The 18,475-nt window shown below is 39.0% G+C and overlaps 2 protein-coding genes across 12 annotated transcripts in view; one reads left to right on the top strand and one right to left on the bottom strand.

Moving 5' to 3' along the window:
* The first annotated feature begins 745 nt into the window (after positions 1–745).
* On the top strand, positions 746–16,620 carry OSGEPL1 (O-sialoglycoprotein endopeptidase like 1). Of its 10 annotated transcripts, none has more exons than XM_034786504.1 (9): positions 755–883; positions 1,318–1,414; positions 4,856–4,928; positions 7,812–8,199; positions 9,503–9,707; positions 9,795–9,943; positions 13,078–13,208; positions 13,402–13,473; positions 16,375–16,620. In XM_034786504.1, the coding sequence occupies exons 4-9, from the start codon at positions 8,032–8,034 to the stop codon at positions 16,475–16,477; spliced, it is 828 nt and encodes a 275-aa protein (XP_034642395.1). In that variant the 5' UTR covers positions 755–883; positions 1,318–1,414; positions 4,856–4,928; positions 7,812–8,031; the 3' UTR covers positions 16,478–16,620. The 10 variants fall into 10 exon arrangements, with proteins under 10 accessions (XP_034642392.1, XP_034642395.1, XP_034642391.1 ...); XM_034786500.1 differs by lacking the exon at positions 1,318–1,414 and adding an exon at positions 6,993–7,243 and having other exon boundaries at positions 765–883; XM_034786501.1 differs by lacking the exon at positions 1,318–1,414 and having other exon boundaries at positions 746–883.
* Positions 16,621–16,755: 135 nt separating this feature from the next.
* Positions 16,756–18,475, bottom strand: part of ANKAR (ankyrin and armadillo repeat containing) — a 47,179-nt gene continuing 45,459 nt past the window's right edge. For both annotated transcript variants that reach the window (XM_034786488.1, XM_034786487.1), the window contains 2 exons: positions 18,068–18,114; positions 16,756–17,607 (listed from right to left, as the gene is read on the bottom strand). In XM_034786488.1, coding sequence (XP_034642379.1) covers positions 17,363–17,607; positions 18,068–18,114 — 292 coding nt within the window. In that variant the 3' untranslated portion in view covers positions 16,756–17,362. The remainder of the gene's footprint in view (positions 17,608–18,067; positions 18,115–18,475) is intronic.

Below are 18,475 nucleotides of genomic sequence, written 5' to 3'. Positions count from 1 at the left end.
TGCTCACTTAGGCTCTGAGGTGTTCTGCTATCGGTGCTGCATGGCCTACTGGCTCAGTCTGAAAGGGGGCTGTGGACGGAGGGCACAACTGCAGAAGGGGCACTGAAAGCTACCCTGAATGGCGTCAGCCTCTGGAAGAGCAGAGGATGGGTGTGCTCGTGTGAGTGCAGCTGGACCAAGTCTAACTGAACGGGATCAGACTCTGGTGCAGTGGTGAGCACCACGGAACAGGCCCAGCAGAGCCAGCACTCGCTAGAAGCAGCCTAAGCCATTGCTTAAGGCCTCAAGCAGCTCAAGGGAGCTCATTATTAAGTGTGGGGTGGGAGGCAAAAACATTCCTCCTTAGGGCCCCCGCCCCCGGGTGTGGCGCTGGGTCCTGTGCTGGCCCTCTCGCCGCCTCTGCAGCACCACGGAGCGCAGGGGGCAGGGGTGCCAGTGGGGCTGGGGAGGAAGGCGGAGCCCTACCCCCAGGGCCTGGCATCGGTGTCTGTTCCGGCCTGTGCAGCGCGGTGGGGTCTCCCAGTGCCCCGCTCTGCCCCCGCCACGGCCAGAGGCGGAGTCGCCCCGACGCGCCCGGCCTGACGGCTGTTGGAGCGCGCCGGTTGCTGCCCGGGGATTAACAAAGATGGCGCCCGCGGCTACTTGCCTCCTAGTCTTTCCTTCTAGTTGCCTGGACCAAAGATAGCGCCAGCTAGCGGTTCCCTGCCTCTCCCGCAGCGGATGTTTCGCCTTTCCATTGGCCCAGCTTTGCCACGTGACCGGGCCTTGTTCAATCAGGGCAGCGACAGCGCGTCCGGTTGTTCTTACGGGGAGGCCGGTTTTAACCCTTGCGGGACAGACGCCGCAGTCGCCGCTGAAGCTTGTCGCAGGGGCAGGGCAAACAGTAAGGGGGGGGGGTCTCCGTGTCGGGGGTGGGGGGATGAAGACGGATGAAGCCCGGGCCCAGTGAGGGGGAACCTTCATCTAGCCCGAGACTGACGGGGCGGGGGCGTCTCTGGCGCTGGGGGAGGGTGTGTCAGGCCCGCCGGGTCTCGGTTGCTGGAAGGGGAGAGGCCGGGGTGTCTGGCCCGCCTGTCAGATTCCTTCAGCGGCCTCCCCCTCTGGCGCTGGGTGACTTTGCTCCATCTCCGCTCCCTGGGGCCAGCAGCACGGCCCCTGCTCTTCTCTGGGGCGGTGTGGAAAGTTCTGCCCCCCTCTCGTTGCATCCGCACTGTCGGAGGTTACGTGACTTGCCCACCCTTAAAGCTTATGCTCTAATAAATTTGTTAGTCTCTAAGGTGCCACAAGTACTCCTGTTCTTCTTTCCACCCTTTATAGTCAGTTCTCTCTAAGGAGCAGCTCATTGAAATTGCTGGTGAAGTAACCATAGCATTGCACCTGTCCCGACTGCCGTGCCACTCTCCTCTCTCCCGGGGTATGACTTACAGACAAATTCCTTTATCCATTTATTTTCTGAAGAATGCAGCCACGAAACAGTCCCATGTCTCACGCCAGTTACACCAACCTTCCTCTTCTAGTGCCCCAGTCAAGGTTTGATTTAAATAATTTGCAGACCAGGGGAAATATAACACTTGTAGGCCTTTGGTGGTTGTTTTTTTTTTTTGCTTCCATTATAAAAATTATGCCATTTAATTCATCCTGGCCCTCACCAATGGCAAAACAGATTTCCTGTCAAAAATATTTGTGAGCCACATTATCCCTGTTAGGCAATAGCCAGAAAGGGACTGAGATACAAAAGCAATAAAAAGAACAGGCGTACTTGTGGCACCTTAGAGACTAACAAATTTATTTGCGCATAAGCTTTCGTGGGCTACAGCCCACTTCATCGGATGCATAGACTGGAACACACAGAAAGAAGATATTTATATTTATACAGACAGAGAACATGAAAAGGTGGAAGTAGCCATGCCTCTTACAGTTGGCATGGCTACTTCCACCTTTTCATGTTCTCTGTCCGTATAAATATCTTCTTTCTGTGTGTTCCAGTCTATGCATCCAAAGAAGTGGGCTGTAGCCCACGAAAGCTTATGCGCAAATAAATTTGTTAGTGTATAAGGTGCCACAAGTACTCCTGTTCTGTTTGCGGATACAGACTAACACAGCTGCTACTCTAAAAGCAATAAAGGGGAAGCCCTACAGCTCTGCATTATTAATTCAAAACTGACCCACCTGATTTTATCTGTCCAGTCATTATTTCATTTGGGGAGGTTAAACAGTCAAGAGTGTAGAAAGAACCATGAAACTTGTTTACACGCAGTCTGGTTCTGTTGCCCAACTCTGTGTAATAACCTTCTACATCTAAACATGCCATTGCACACCATATGATTGCTACCATAGTAGGTGCACTTAAGCATATAACTCTAGAAATGTTAAAAGAGCTAATAAACAAAACTCCTCCCAGTGAGTACATCATTAGAAATGTGCTCCCGGCAAAGAAGGATCATTCGCCAGGAATGTCTGTTTACATCTGTGTTAACAGTAACATTGGCCATCAGTTCCCCAAACCTATTTGTTATCTATGTAGATTAGGGGGAGGCAGGGACACATTTTTTCAATAGCCCCATACTAAAAAATGTTGTACAGCCACTAACTCCAGTTTAATAGCCTCACTACCAGAGTAGAAAAGATCTGTTATTGAAGATAGTTAAGATACAATTTAACCCTGAAGCAAAAATTAAATAAGCAAGGACTTTCAATCCCAGATTAGCCCTGTTCATTGAAATTAAAGATGGAACAGGATTGAAATACTAGTCCCAACCAGTTACCAACAAAATAGATGTAGATTTTCAAAAAACTTCTTATCTAGTACTGGAAAGGTTATGTCTTCAGTATTTAGTGACATAACACAAAACAACTGCTTGATGTTGCAGCAAGTATTGTCTCAGCAGTAGCAATTTCCATAACATGAATAAGAAAAAACACAGAAATACACCTTGTAGTAGAGTAGTGGGAGGAGATCAAATACACTCTTCCTTTTGTTCAGGATTTAGTTCCCCTTCATTCTGGACTTTAATCACAAGATGTAATATGTTGAGAAAATTAATTTTAAGATCTCCAGAGATAATTAACAGGATGTGTGCATAACATTCCTGTTGTAACTCACATCCTTCCATACCGATTTTCTCCTCCCCTTGTTTTTTAATCATATCTTGTTGCATTAAATCTAATTGTCATCTCTTCAGGGCAGGGATATGTCATTTTATTTGTCCATAAAGTACCAGGGTTAGATATGGTGTTACATAACTTTGACATGATAATAAGTTGCTTAGCATGTTCTCCTTTTCTGCTGTTTTTCCTCACGTGATGTCGTAAGGTGGGTTTTCTCTATGTAGTTATCTAACCAAGGCCCTCATGCAGATAGGGTCTGGAGGATCATAAGAACGGCCATACTGATTCCTAACATCCTGTTTGCTTTTTTGACTGCCGCTGCACACTGCGTGGACATCTTCAGAGAACTATCCACGATGACTCCAAGATCTTTTTCCTGATTTGTTGTAGCTAAATTAGCCCCCATCATATTATGTGTATAGTTGGGGTTATTTTTTCCAATGTGCATTACTTTACATTTATCCACATTAAATTTCATTTGCCATTTTGTTGCCCCCACTCTTTCATTTAATGGGAAACAGTGTGATCCAGTAGCTAGGGGAGGGGATTGTGACTTGAGAAAACTGGATTTTGTTTCTGGTTGTGCCATGACTGGGCAAGTCACTTAATATCTTTCTATCTCAGATTCCCCATCTATAAAATAAGGATAATGAGTGAAGTACTTCAAGATCTGTGGATGAAAATATACTATTGATTATTTTGGTACAGTTATCTTAACTCAATTGCTTCCCTTTTCTTTTTACAGTCATGCTTCATTTTCCCTGCCTGGGTGCTTGACATATTATGTCAAAAATAAAATGAGTATCCTTGAATAGTTAGTGGATGCTCTTCAAAGTAGCACAGATAATAATGTTATCAGGGGTCACTGTCCTGTTTTTTAAAAGGCTCAGAATCTAATCAGATTAGTTAAATTAGTATCCACGAGTGCATTTCTCAGAGCGTCTGTAATAAGAGTTGGACTGATTAAAAAAATTGGCTGGAGTGGTGTGTAGGAAAAAATGGTTATTTTAGAAGGAATGTTTTTACATTGTGGTGTGCTGTAACAAACGTGTTTTGATCCCACTCACTGTGAAATCATTGGGTGTTTTCCAGTAGATTTCGGTGATAGCAGGACCACAGGGAATTACACAGGAACCAGTTCTCTGAGGGTGTGGGTGGTGGAGGAGGGACAATTCCCTCTTTCTCACCCTCTCCCCCCATTTATTGACAGAGTGGAGGAAAGCACTTCAGCCACTATTCCAGACCTGTGACTGGAGAAGGAGCCATGGCACCTTTGTACCCTCTGTGGATTCATGGCCCCTGATTCCATGTAATCACAGATGCCGTGGCCATATATCCCCTAATTTATAAAACAAGTATTTATAAATTATAAACAAGTTATACTATTGTTTATTCTTTTAATGTTTGTGGTGAGACTACTTTAAATAAATAAAACAAACACATTCTCCCACTACATTGTTCCTCTTCTTGTAACTGGCTTGCTAGTATGATATTGCCCAGTTATTTGATTCTTTGTTGTCTGGAGTAATACCTTTCTGAAAGCTTGAATACTTTTTACAGTTGCAGTGATTTATGGTAAGTCTTGTTCCTTCTAATAATGGAATATTCAGGCATATAAACTGTAAGGTATTACTTATACAATTCAGAATTTAGGAGTGTAACCAAGCACATCTGCCTGTCTATACATAATGTCTATGCATTGCAGAGTTTTATGAGATTTACTGTGTGTTCTGTGTCTCTCTCACAGAAGAGTGTAAAGCATGGGACCAAGAGTTGGAAACACTGAACAAAATCTGTTTTGAAACATGTTTTGGGTGCAGGTAACCACAGACCTCCTAACCCTTATCAAAATGTTAAGTATTAAGAAAACATTTCCTTTTCTTTTTCTTATTTCTTAGAAAACACATTTTAGTTCAGTACTTTGTAATAGTAAAAAAGTAAGGGATACCCTATTCAGGTCAATTTTTTGAGCTCTACAATTGACTGTTTTAGAAAATGAAAGGTACATTGTTTGACCTGAAACTTGATCTGCTTAATTTCTTGCAATTTTTTTAAGTCCATGTAATTCTGTGTACAGTAGAATAATAAGAAAGCATTCTTGAGAAACCCTCCAATAATAAACCAGTATGCATGCACAAGGGAGAAGCAAAACTGGGAAAGGGAACAGGTAACACTTCCAAGGGGTTATTTTATAAAGAGTGAGGAAAAGAAATCATTTTTTAAATTGCTAAAAATATTTTGGAACTGGCTTTTTTTTTTCAATTAACTTTTCATATATAGAAAGAGAGGGAGAGTGAGTTCAGTTCACTTTAAGAAATATCCATTTTGTTAGTCACTTACTGTAATCCACTGTACAAACCATTTGTGTTTTGTAATGTAACTCAGATTAGGTTGTTAAAGCACAGGTATTGTACCTACATATTGTAGATAGTGTTCATCTCACAAATTTGCCAAAATGGGACCATGTCTTACTACTGAGAAAATAGACAGGAGAGCATTTTAGAAGCATATTAAACCCAAAAACATTTTTTTTCTTACGTTAGGTGGTTAAGTCCTCCTATTGTTTCTACCTCTTTTTGAGGCCTGAGTTGGAGGACAGTGCTTCTTTCTATGTAATCCCTCTAAAGGGACACATTTTCTTTTTTCTTCTCTCTTTTTATAAAATTCCTTTCGTTTTCTCCATTTCTCGTTTGTTTCTTTTTCCCTGCCACCACTTTCCTTCCCTACCAGGAATTCCCCCCATGTCCTCCACCCCAAAGTATTTCTAGTGTTAGATGCAGCAGCAGTTCTAAGCTCTATTACTAAAAATACCATGAGCGCTGGGCACTTACTGCTACTGGCGCTAATATTGATCCTTGTTGAATTACTACGTCCTGATTAGCAACTGTCCTAGTACTGGGAGAAAAATTGAGTCAGAGGACGACTGTGGCCCAGATCCTAAAAGATGTTTAGGAGTTGGATTCCTATTGAAGTCGATGTGTATTAAGCTCTGAAATACCTTGGAGGATCGGGCCTACGTACCTAAGGAATGCTCCAAAATATACGTGTGATGGAGCACTGCCTAAAGTTAAGGTAGCACGGGGATTTTCATCTTAAAGGGTCATTTTCAGAGGCCTATCAAAACATATCTTTAGGGCTGAAATTTGGCACATTTGTTCTAAGCCGAATAGTGAATATTTTGGGAAAGTCTGCACAAAAACAGCTCAGCTAGTTTGAATTAGGAAGATTGTGTGGAAAAAAAATACAATTTTGCTATCATAAAACAAGATTGGTCAGTGTAAAAGAAGTGTTTTGCTACTAGCTCCAAGGATCTAGCCCAGCATGTTGCTATGTATCCCTCTATAGATATGCAAAAGGAGAGAGAGAATATATGTAATGGTTTATAGGGCATGATGAAGTTTTTATTGCCACAAATATACACTCTTATTATTGCTCATGAATGGTGGAGCTCACTGAAGGGAGCAGGAGACTGGGTCTGTTTCTCTTTGGGACTTATACCAGTGTAAATCATGAATCAATAGAAGTACTCTGGGGTAAAACCTGGGTGAGAAGAGAATTAGGCCCTATATATGATGACTAATTGTTAGATCTCATTGTAAGAACCTCTGCTTAATATAGGGGAAAAGATATTCCGGTATCAGCTAAGCCTGTTCACTCAGCCCTCTAGTGGGTATAATAAACGATGGAATAACAGAATTTTTAGTCTCTTCCCATTTTCCTAAACATGAACCCATTAAAGTCATTATTGGTGTAATTGCATTAACTTTGAAGTGACAGTTTGCATGAATTTGGCCACTGCTTTTAAAATTACTTGTTACTAATATGACTTGGCCTGACTAAATTACTTTTGTGGAATTTGAATTCTGAGGATGGTATCTGTACAGTTCTTTTCTAGGCATGCCTCTGTGCAGAAGATTTTAGCAATAAGCAGTGTAACCAGACGCACTTCAAAATCAGTTAAACATGGCCGGTCTGTGTGTTTAAGAAGCATTTTCTTTAACTCTGTCAAATACTATCCCACTAAATTAGTTCTGGGAATTGAAACTAGTTGTGATGATACAGCAGCTGCTGTGGTGGATGATACTGGCAAAATCTTAGGAGAAGCTTTACATTCTCAAAATGAAGTCCATTTAAAGTAAGTAGACATTATCATGGGTGCTTTATTTTCTAAACTGCACTTGTAGTTTAATATGATTACCAATGCGATTGTCATTTATATTTGTCATATTCTATCAAGGGGCAGGTTCTTAAGTCTTAAGAAATATGAATTGGTTCTGATGATCAAATTTGGTAAAATTCCCCACACCCACCAATCCTGAAGAGTATGTTATTTACCTGTCTCCAGTTTTGGACAAAGGTACCGGTAAATTAGAAAATGGACATTCCTTGCTAAATTCCTGATGACAGAGAGGGGTTGCAGATACCAACTCCTATAAATTGTCTTGGCACAGCCTAGGGCTAAATTCAAATGGGGCATAAACTAAGCAAGAGCAAGTTGAATTCTTGTATAGCCTTCCATTGGAAGTGATGGTAATCTTCACTGCATGGGGCATTTTAAATAGGACTAGACAAAGCATTTGAGAATATACTGTAGAGAACAGTCATGACGTGGCAGGACTACCAAGTCTTTTCCATCTCTCATTTCTACGATTCTGTCTCTCTCATAAAATATGGACACTTCATAATTCTTTGTTTCTAATTAGAACAGGTGGGATTATTCCTCCAGTGGCACAGCAACTTCACAGGGAAAATATTGAGCGAATAGTAAAAGAAACACTCTACGTCAGTGGAATCTCTCTCGATGAGCTCTCTGCTGTCGCAACTACTGTAAAGCCAGGACTCGCTTTAAGTCTCAGAGTGGGATTAGAATATAGTTTAAAATTGGTGGACAAGTATAAAAAACCTTTCATCCCCATCCATCACATGGAGGCACATGCACTTACAATCAGGCTGATAAACCAAGTGGAATTTCCTTTCTTAGTTCTTTTAATCTCTGGAGGCCACTGTATCCTGGTAGTAGCACAAGGAGTTTCAGATTTTCTTCTGCTTGGACAGTCAGTTGATATAGCACCAGGAGACATGCTTGACAAGGTAATATTTCAGTAGTGATTCAATTATGCATTTTATACAAGTACTTACATTTGTTTTATTATTCTGTCTTTTATTAGCAAATTTTTATATTTGTGCACAGACCCTAGATGGATACCTTAAATAAATCTGAATAAATTAATTTTTAAATATTCCCTGCTTACAAATGGGCATTGTTAAAGGAAGGGTCTGATTTGGCAGGTGTATATTTAAACTCTGTGAATTTTCATTGTAACCACAGAGGTTGGAACAAGTTAGCCAGTATGCTTTCTAGAATATCACCTACGGTCAACATAAAGAAAACAGTACAATACACTATAAACTTTAATTTTTTCCTCCAATTTGAAATACACCTCTACCTCGATATAACGCCGAGCCACAAAATCTTACCATGTTATAGGTGAAACCGCATTATATTGAACTTGCTTTGATCCGCCGAGCGCTGCCTTACCTCCTTATATCTGAATTTGTGTTATATCGGGTCGCGTTATATCGTGGTAGAGGTGTACTAGAGATTTCATGGGCTCAGCAGCTACTAAAATCTATTCATTTTATTTCTTTAGTTGGCACTAGTTGTTTTCAGCAGGCAGTTAGCCATAACCTGGATGGCCAGCCTACACTGAGGCTGGACATAGAAAGTTCAACAATATATGCAGTACAAGTGAATCTGACTAAGACTAACAGTGATATTTAAAAGGATGCTATTGTTTAAAATCATGTTTGATTTTTTTTTAAAATGTCCTTACTTATGTTACTAATTGTGCCTGAGAGAGTTTGAAAAGTCTAGTTTATGTTTCACAAGTTATATTGTGTTGGTCACTGAATAAATAAACTTAAGCTGGCCAGTTTCTGTTTCTTATTCATTCTCAAGCACTAGCACAGGTTTGCAAGGAAATTTTTAAAACAAAACAAAACAAAAATTTAAAAAAATTTGAAATCCTTTCTATTAGTGTTAACTTGGCAGTCTAATATACCTGTGAGTGTCCATTTCAAACAGAATAAGAATTAGATTCTTCATGTTTCTTGCAAAGTTTGAGGATCCTCATATTCACCCAGTTTATTATAAAATTGGATTTGATGTTAAAAGCCCTCTAACGTTAGCTGTAGCATCTATCATTGGTACTTTCATCATAGCACCTAGTTCACAATATATAAACTCTGGGCCAAATTCATCCTTAGTGTAACTCCATTGACTGGAGTTATAATGGAGCAGTGCAGTTACATCAGGGATTAATTCGGCCCTATTTTTCCCCAATTGTTCTTTTCTAGTCTATTGTTAGCATAATTAGATTTTCTCTTTTTCTAGGTAGCAAGAAGACTCTCTCTAACAAAGCACCCAGAGTGCTGCAGAATGAGTGGTGGGAAAGCTATAGAGCACTTGGCCCAACAGGGAAACAGGCTGCATTACGAACTCAGAGCTCCCATGCGACATCATCGTAACTGCAATTTTTCCTTTTCCGGACTTTGCTTCAATGCCACTAGAATAATTATGCAAAAAGAAAAGGAAGAAGGTATTTTTCAAAGTAAGATACATACAAATTGTACACCTGACCTGCGGTTATATTTGCAAAAACCTCTTTTGCTCACCATTTCTGCAGGTTTACAGGAGGGACACCTCCTGTCCTGTGTTACAGATATTGCTGCTGCAGTACAGCATGCAGTAGCACTTCATATTGTCCAGCGAACACACCGGGCTATTCTATTCTGCATAAAAAGTGGCATCTTATCACAAACAAATGCAACGTTGGTAAGTACATATAACTTTACTATGCATGTCAAGGGGTACATGCTATCATACATTTGAATACATGTAACAGCACCAGGAGAAAGTGCAGCAAGGCATCAGCACCGTCCTTGACATTTCCACTGATAACGCTGCTCCAGCATTAAAATAAATGCATGTGATACATTTAGTTGAACATATAAAAATAAATAAATCCTGCTGCAACAGAGTGTACAGTTGTAGTCCTGCTTTGAGCAGGGGGTTGGACTAGATGACTTCCTGAGGTCCCTTCCAACCCTGATATTCTATGAATTGTAGTTCAATGAATAAAAGTGCATTGTTAAAGGTAAAGTAATTTTAAAGTTTTCTTACATGTCTGTATTTTTCTTGTATATATTTAGATGTATTAGGAACATCTAGCCACAACTTTAACATCTTTTACCCCAAACAATCTCAAAGCATTGTATAAAGTTAACTAACTGATATGAAAGGGATAGCATGTAGGGATAGCATCATCCTCCACTGAAATGCAGCCATCTCTGGGTGAAACACATCATTTGTTTCAACTGTACAAAGCAATATTAGAAAGCAGTTTAGGAGAGGAAGTGAGAATAATATATCAAGCTAAAATTTCAAGGGGAATTTATAGGTAAACAGAATATGATTAACCAAGTTTAAATTTGCCCAGGACACTAGGATTAACACCTTATCTTGTAAAAAGTACCGTGAGATTTTTAATTACTCATCCAAAAGAGAGTACCTCCAGCAGAACAGTACCCTTTCTCTCCTCCCGTAGTTCTATGCTGGGACATTTAATAAGCATTGATTTAGAGGGGAGAGTGGCACCTATTGAATTGCCAGCACTACTTCCTTTAGTACCTTGCTTTTCCTTGTAGCTTTCCTCTCCTAGTCTTGACATGATTCAACTCTACTAAATTTGTGAAATCTGACAGCCCAATGTGGTATGCTGCAGGGTTTTGCAGGGGTACTGTTTCAGAATTCTTCATTTATAGTTACTCTCTCACATTTTGTCTTAATAAATTGAGGGGAAAAATAATCTTTCTTAATCATCACACTGTTAATGCTACTAGGCCATGCACTTCTGTTCTTGTAATTTTTCAATGATGATTAAAGCTTTATGAAATACAGTGAAAAATTTTTAAAGATTTTTGTGAACATGAGAAAAGATGGCTTAATTAACTTAATTTTATAACTTGTGGTTCAATTTTTTTCATATTATTCAGTTATACTAACCTCTCTTCAATAAAATAACTAGAGCTTGTTAGAAAATAGGACACTCTTTCATGAAAGTTCTCCTCTGCTTCCCTGCCCCCCCCCTTGGCCTTTTTCTTGAAATATTTTAAAAACTTGAATTTTTTGGACTAACTCTAAAGGTAAAAAGTGTAGTTGCTATAAAACCTTGGAGATTATTTACCTTTTTACCTTTCTATGTAGTATAGCAACTTAATTATAAGTGAAAAATGTCTAAATTAAGCATAATAAATGGTTATATGCCAAATTCAATAAAACTTCCAATAATATTCTCCACTGTACAAGGACATACATGTCCCAGAAAGCAGAATTTTCAAGGACTTCTACTATTGGATGCATAAAAAGATGACAACTTTTAACTGACTCTGGATCTGTGATCCTAGAATTATGTGATTTTTTTTTTTTTTTTTTTTAAGGATGGTGTCTTTGCCTGCTACATAGGACCAGAAAGTCATCTTTAACAGCTAGCATTTTTACAAGACACTTAAAATATATATATATATTAAAAAATTAAGTAATTTCATAGACTCATTTTAATTAGATTCCCAGCACACAGGAGCACTGATCCTGATTGAGAGCTCTGTGCACTATTTAATACAAATAATCATTGCATGTGGATAATCTAATCCATTCCTAAATCATCCCTAATACATGGGTATTAAGTCTAGCCTTGAATATATAGTGATGATTACATGGCTTGCTTTTTAGCATTTTCTCTAATAGCTTAAATGTGCCATGTTGCAATTTACACCCATTACTTTTGTTCTGTCCTACTTGAATAACGTGATTAAGGCCAGCTGGGACCATTATGATCATCTAGTCTGACCTCCTGCATAACAGAGGCCCTAGAATTTCACCCAGTAATGCCTGATATTTGATAGTTGCCCTACTTACACATCCTTTACGTGCTGTATTTATAGATAGTAATATCTGTTCAGTAATCTTTTAGGCCTGCTCTACACTGCCGCTTGTAAGTTACCCCCGAGCGACGTAGCTTACATCAACCTAATGCAGTATCTACACTGCACTATGTTGGTGGGATATGCTTTCCCACCAGCTTAGCTTCTGCCTCTCGGGGAGGAGAGAGCACTCTGCCATCAACTTATCACATCTTCACCAGACCCAATAAATTGATGCCACTGCATCAATCGCAAGCCCTTACTAAGACTACAGACACCCAATTCTCTTATCCTTTTCTATTCTATTAGGTCTTGATTTCCCTATTTATTCTCTTTGAAATAAGGGGTATGGAACAGCTTCCCCCAGGACATTTCACCTTGGAAAAGAGACGACTAAGGGGGGAATATGATAGAGATCTATACAATCTTGATTGGTGTAGAGAAAGTGAATAAGGAAATGTTATTTACTTCTTCACATAGCACAAGAACTAGGGACCACCCACTGAAATTAATAGGCAGCAAGTTTAAAATGAACAAAAGGAAGTACTACTTCACACAACACACAGTCAACCTGTGGAACTCTTTGCCAGAGGATGTTGTAAAGGCAACAACCATAACAGGGTTCAAAAAAAATGTAGATAAGTTCATGGAGGATAGGTCCATCAATGGTTATTAGCCAGGATGGGCAGGGATGCAACACCATGTTCTGGGTGTCCCTAGACTCTTGACTACAAGAAGCTGGGAGTAGATGACAAGGGATGGTGATTACCCATTCTGTTAATTCTCTCTGCAGCATCTGACATTGGCCACTGTCCGAAGATAGGATAGTGGGCTAGATGGATCATTGGACTGACTCAGTATGGCCTTTCTCATGAATTTTCTTCAATATCTTCATCAAGCTTTTTGTTGAACTAGTGCACTATCAGCTGTTTCTTATTTGTTTACCTTTTGAATGACTTTTGCCTGTCTTTTTAAAATTGTTGTCAGGTTGTATCAGGAGGAGTTGCAAGTAATCAGTATATCCGAAGAGCTCTGCAAATTGTAACAGATGCAACTAACTTCAATTTGCTGTGTCCTCCTCCCAGACTCTGTACTGACAATGGTGTTATGATTGCCTGGTGAGCAAAGACTGTGTTTCTATGTTGTTGTTTTTTAAATGTTCTATAAAGCAGTGGTACAACGTGAAAAACCAGTTGCCGTAATTGTGTAAGAATTTCTGCTTATTGTGGTTAAGCCATGTGTCATCCAAACGAAAAGACACATTTGTACTTTAAGTATGAACTGCATTTTACATTTATGTTCTCTATTTAGGAATGGCATTGAAAGGATGCATGCAGGCTTAGGTGTGTTACATAGCACAGATGGCATACGCTATGAACCAAAGTAAGTGGCACAGCTCCTACCAATCCATTTTCTCGTACGGTCACATTGAACTTTAACTTCCTTCAGTCATTTTAATTTAAGCCTCCTTCAGTTACACAATCAGATTTTATTATGTGAAACTTCTTGTGATCCAGTTGTGCTTTTTAAATATCAGTAACTTTTCACTACAATTATATAAGATACAAATAATACTTAATACTTATTTACCCCTTTTTTGGCATAGATCTCAAAGCACATTATGAAATTGGATAAATATCATTATTCCTATTGTAATATGGGGAAATTCAGACACAAAAAGGTTAAGCAACTTGCATGGTCATTCAATTAATTGGTGGCAGAGCCAGGAATAGAACTAGAACTCAGGCATTCTGTCTCTGAGCTCACTGTCCTATGCACTGAACCCTGCTGCCTGTTCATGATCAGCCATCCAGTGCTAAATTCAGATTGGGTTTACATTCCTGAGATGGAATATCTGTTGGTGGCACACAGCAGTCCCAACCTATTTTGCTCTAAGGAGCTGGAGACAGGCCAGCACTTTTCCAAAATTGGACAGAAGGCATGTGAAGGATATGTTGACCTCTCAGCTGCCTCTTCCAGTGGGGATGCTGACAAGCCTGAGCCATTAAAAAAACAAACAAAAAAAGGCTACTCCCCAGCATCCTGATGGGAACCCTGAGGGATGGCAGCAGTAGACACCCTCTCAGCAAAGCCACACTGTGCATCAGTCTGGCCCCAGGTCTTTAGACAAAGTTAAAACACTACTTCTTAACCAGAATCCCTTTAATAAAATAACATTTGATGTAGCAAAGTCTGATAATATAAAATACCTCTACTGCACTTTACAGACATTAGTATCCATGGCGTAGCCTGTTTTATGAGCTTATGTAGGTTTTGGAAGGAATGGAAGTGGGGTTGAATTGAAGCAAAGTGTTTGGGAAACTTTGGAGGTTTCCTATTTTTAAAATGCTAATTGTGATCTGTATTATTATAAAATAGGTGTTCATCTTTCCCCCTTTCCTCAATAAAAACAGATATTTTGGGAACTTCTCAGAAAACACAGATTTGCAGTTTTCCCATAGAACAAAAATGTTGGAATGTCATGCTCCAGAGAGTACTTATGTAAGGTTTCATTCATTAAAAAATAAGGATACCTTATTTTGCTGCAATCCCACAGAACAGATAAATTGCACAGGAAAATACTCTTGTGAACTTCTGCTATATCTTGCATTCACAAGTGTTAGCAATGGGATGCAAACTGCGAAATCTCAACTAGCATCAAAGTGAAAAAGAAAAGCAACTTTCTGGAGGGAAAACAACCACCACCATAGCCAGAGTTCATCTCTTCTGCTATGTTCCAGGTTCCAGTTCAGACTGTAGGGTAATCTCTTCAACTAGGAGGTAGGGACAGAAACAACAAACTCTTGGAAGCGGCTGTAAGTAACTTGAGCCCTTCTAGTTTGCCTCAGTAGCTGTTTTCTCTCTCCAGAAAGTCAGGGCAGACAAGCTTCTGGTTCAGTAATGCTAATAAATTTGATATGATTTGACCTGGCCTGTTTTTTTCCCTTTCTTAACACTATGAATTTGTGTTTTCCAGCTGCTGTTCTCCTTTATATTGGATATTCAGTATCTTTACTAGACCCTCGCCCATACTTATAGCCATTTGTTCACAAGTTGTTGTGTTTCTTATTTCTTTTGACCTTGATTATTCTCTGGCTAGCTGTCAAATACCTTTGGCCAGTTGCTCATTTCCCTTCCAACTGTATATTCAGCCTATTTTAAACAAGATTAACCATATCTTGAAAATTTATTTGTCTGGCAGGAGCTATTATTATGCCATTTGCTTTTTTCTTAAATCTCATTCAGTCAAAAATTTTAAATTGAAACTAGTTGAAACCCTTCTTGTTTAAGATGTTTGCAGTGTTTTATATTCAAAATTCCTCACCTCAGTTAGAGGAGATACCCTTGGGAGGGAAGCTGAGAAAATATTTCTCCTTTAGAAGGAATTTGCTTTTCTCCCCCATTCGAAGCACACTGGGGCCACTTCAGCAGTCAGGGATACTCAGGGTATAAGGAAAGTCCATGCTCCTTTTTTCCTGTGCTGGCTGCAGGAAGGAGTTGGTAGAGGAACTTCTATGCCAGCTCTACACAACCCTGGGGTAGTCCTCCCGTGACTGGACAGGTCAGCTTTATTATTTGCAGCACATATGTGGGTTAATTCTGAGCCCATTGATATCTATGGAAGTTCTGCCATTGTCTTCAGTGGAACCAGGATTTCACCCCTCGTGTAACACTTACCCCTGACATAAGCAGGGACAGTTCTCATTGACTTCAGTAACAGTGCTGTCCCTTTAATTTCTTGGGCTGAGGTTTGGTTCATTTTGCTAACAAAAAGACTGACTTTTGAAAGGACTCACATTTCATGTTTCAAATATGAGGTGAGAAATAAAAGCCTAAATGCATAGAGATTACATTTCTGGGCTGGAGATAACATGTTTCTTGTTCTGGGCAGATCATTTGTGTTGAGACACTTCGTAGACAGTACTGAGCTATTCATATGGAAGGAAAGAACCTGCAATACTTTACTCCCTGTCACTGGTGAAGGGGAATGCTATAAAAACATTATGGGTTAGGTGGAACTCGTGTACATCATCATGCTATGAACAAGGAAACTCTTTCATAAAAGGGAAGTTGGACAAAATAAAATATAGAAGGTGCTGTATAGATTTACAAATCTTCATTGCCTGTATAAAGCTCACAAGAGTCAAGCACCAAATACTCTCTCATAATGCTGAATACTTTAAATAGGTAGCTTCATAGTTGAGTAGATGTGTAACTTTATTACCATAATTATAAAAAATCGTTTGTTAAAAAATAAATAATACAGTGCTTGTTATATTATAGAGCTTCTCTTGGAATTGATATCTCAGAACAAGTTGGAGAAGTTGCCATCAAGGTACCAAGTCTAGAAGTCTCCCTAAATGAACTTGCAACTATCAACTTATAACACATCCAGTTTGGGAATTATTGTTCATGGCTATTATTAAAATGTTTATGTTTCCTAGCCTTCTCTTACTAAGACATATCTGACCAATGTAAGCACCCTTATGGGCAGCTGTGCTATTTAGTAATTAAAACAGGGAGCTGGAAGTCAGGAGAGTTATTCTCTTCTCATATGCCATTGACTCCTTGCATGACCTTAGACTTATGTCCCTTATTTTTCCCATGTGTAAAATAGGAATAATTTAATAGTGCAATCATTACCTTTGGAAAGCACTCAGTTAAAGATCTCTAGATAAATGAAAAGTATCAGCCTTAATTATTATTAACTATATACTCAAATATCCTTTTGTAACACAGAACAACGTTTTATAGAGGCAAATTTTCATAGCACTTCAAGATTTTGGCTACATGAGTCCATTGATCTTAAAACTCGGCACAACATTTTAAAAATGTACCCATAAGAGTGGATATAGATTAGTCTGAGAGTGCCTATCTGAAGATAGAAGATGCAAGTATGTGTAGCAGCTATTTTGCAGCTCTTGTATCTAGTAACAGAAGGCATTGTCTGATTAGAAATAGAAGCTTAAATTCACCAAAATATAAAACAACCTGCACACAATAGCCTTCATTGATGCCCGTGAGTGATGAATTTGAAATTATTTTCAATGCATTTATTCTTTACTACTGCAGTAAATTTAATTCTTCACAGACAGACCGCCTCCTTCCATCCCACACACAATTTTCTTGTGAAAAGAGTTCAGGTTTCCAAAATTAGGCGTCTGTGTATTAGCAACTGGCATCAAGAAATTCTGTTCCGAAAGACTATTCCCAAACCTACAGGATATTGCATGGATACAAATACTTATCTGCTACATTGTTGGCACTGGACTCAAGCTTTCTTTCCTGGTGAATTAAGCCGGAGCTTGCTGACATTAAAAATTCTTGGTCTTGACACTTTTGTGATGTCGGAAGTTGCATGTGCAAATGATTGAAGTCCACTGGTCCGGCTACGGGGTTTGTCTGTAGTTCTGAGTTTTCCCATTAAGTGAGCAGATATAGGCATTAAAAGAAGAGAGTCCTTTGGATGATATTTAGCTTTGAATTGTCTTCTACTACTACTACTTCGTGATCTCTCTGCAAAATAAAAATAGTGTAATTTATTTTACATTTATATCATCAGCAGACTATTGAGTATATGTCCTTGAACACTGTGACCTAGCAGATTGGTGGCTTTTTAAAAAAGAGAAGACCATAAAGTTGAGGCCAACCATGACAAACAGTAAGAATTTTACATTTGTAACAGAAACTTTTATATGCTCCTTACATTTACCTATACTAACTAATTAGCTAAATTAAAAAAAATGAGAATTCTAACTAAAGTCACCTGCCCACAGTTTCAAAAGTTAGGAAATGGCATATAGTACATGTAGCCTCATTATGGAGGTAATTTCTAAAATAAGTTAAATGTATGACTAAGAAAAAAGTTAATTGTCTTTTGAGGAGTGTTTCTGCAGATCCCCATTCTTGGGATGTGTTGATAGCTAATTAATTAATTCATCTGTGAACTTCAAAGTAAGTTAAATACATTATATACCTTTAGTATAGGTTGGAACTGCAGGTGGTCCTCCATTTATCACCAAACTGTAAATAAAATATTAACAAGTTAGGAATTCATGGTCGTTAAAGCACTCCGGTTTTTCCTTGGCCTAATAACATGAAGGCTCTGGGTATTTTTTTTTAAATATATTCTCAGCATTTCTTATGAACTCACAGAACTCAAATGAGTTTGATTTTTAACTAATCTCCATTGATAAACTTATTTGATTTTTGGCCTATAAACAAACATATGATTCTCTTTAAGCACTTGAGTAGAGCCTTTGAAGTTAATACCTTTATATCTAGGCATATAAGCATTTTTAACATCCCAGTGTCAGAAAAAGTTACAAATATTTCTTAATTACTAATTTAATACCTCAGTTTGTCTATAAAATCAATATAATAA

This window comes from Trachemys scripta, chromosome 11 (genome assembly GCF_013100865.1).
Source record: "Trachemys scripta elegans isolate TJP31775 chromosome 11, CAS_Tse_1.0, whole genome shotgun sequence".
NCBI classification, from domain to species: Eukaryota; Metazoa; Chordata; order Testudines; family Emydidae; genus Trachemys; species Trachemys scripta.
This window is presented reverse-complemented; position numbering and strand designations above follow the sequence as displayed.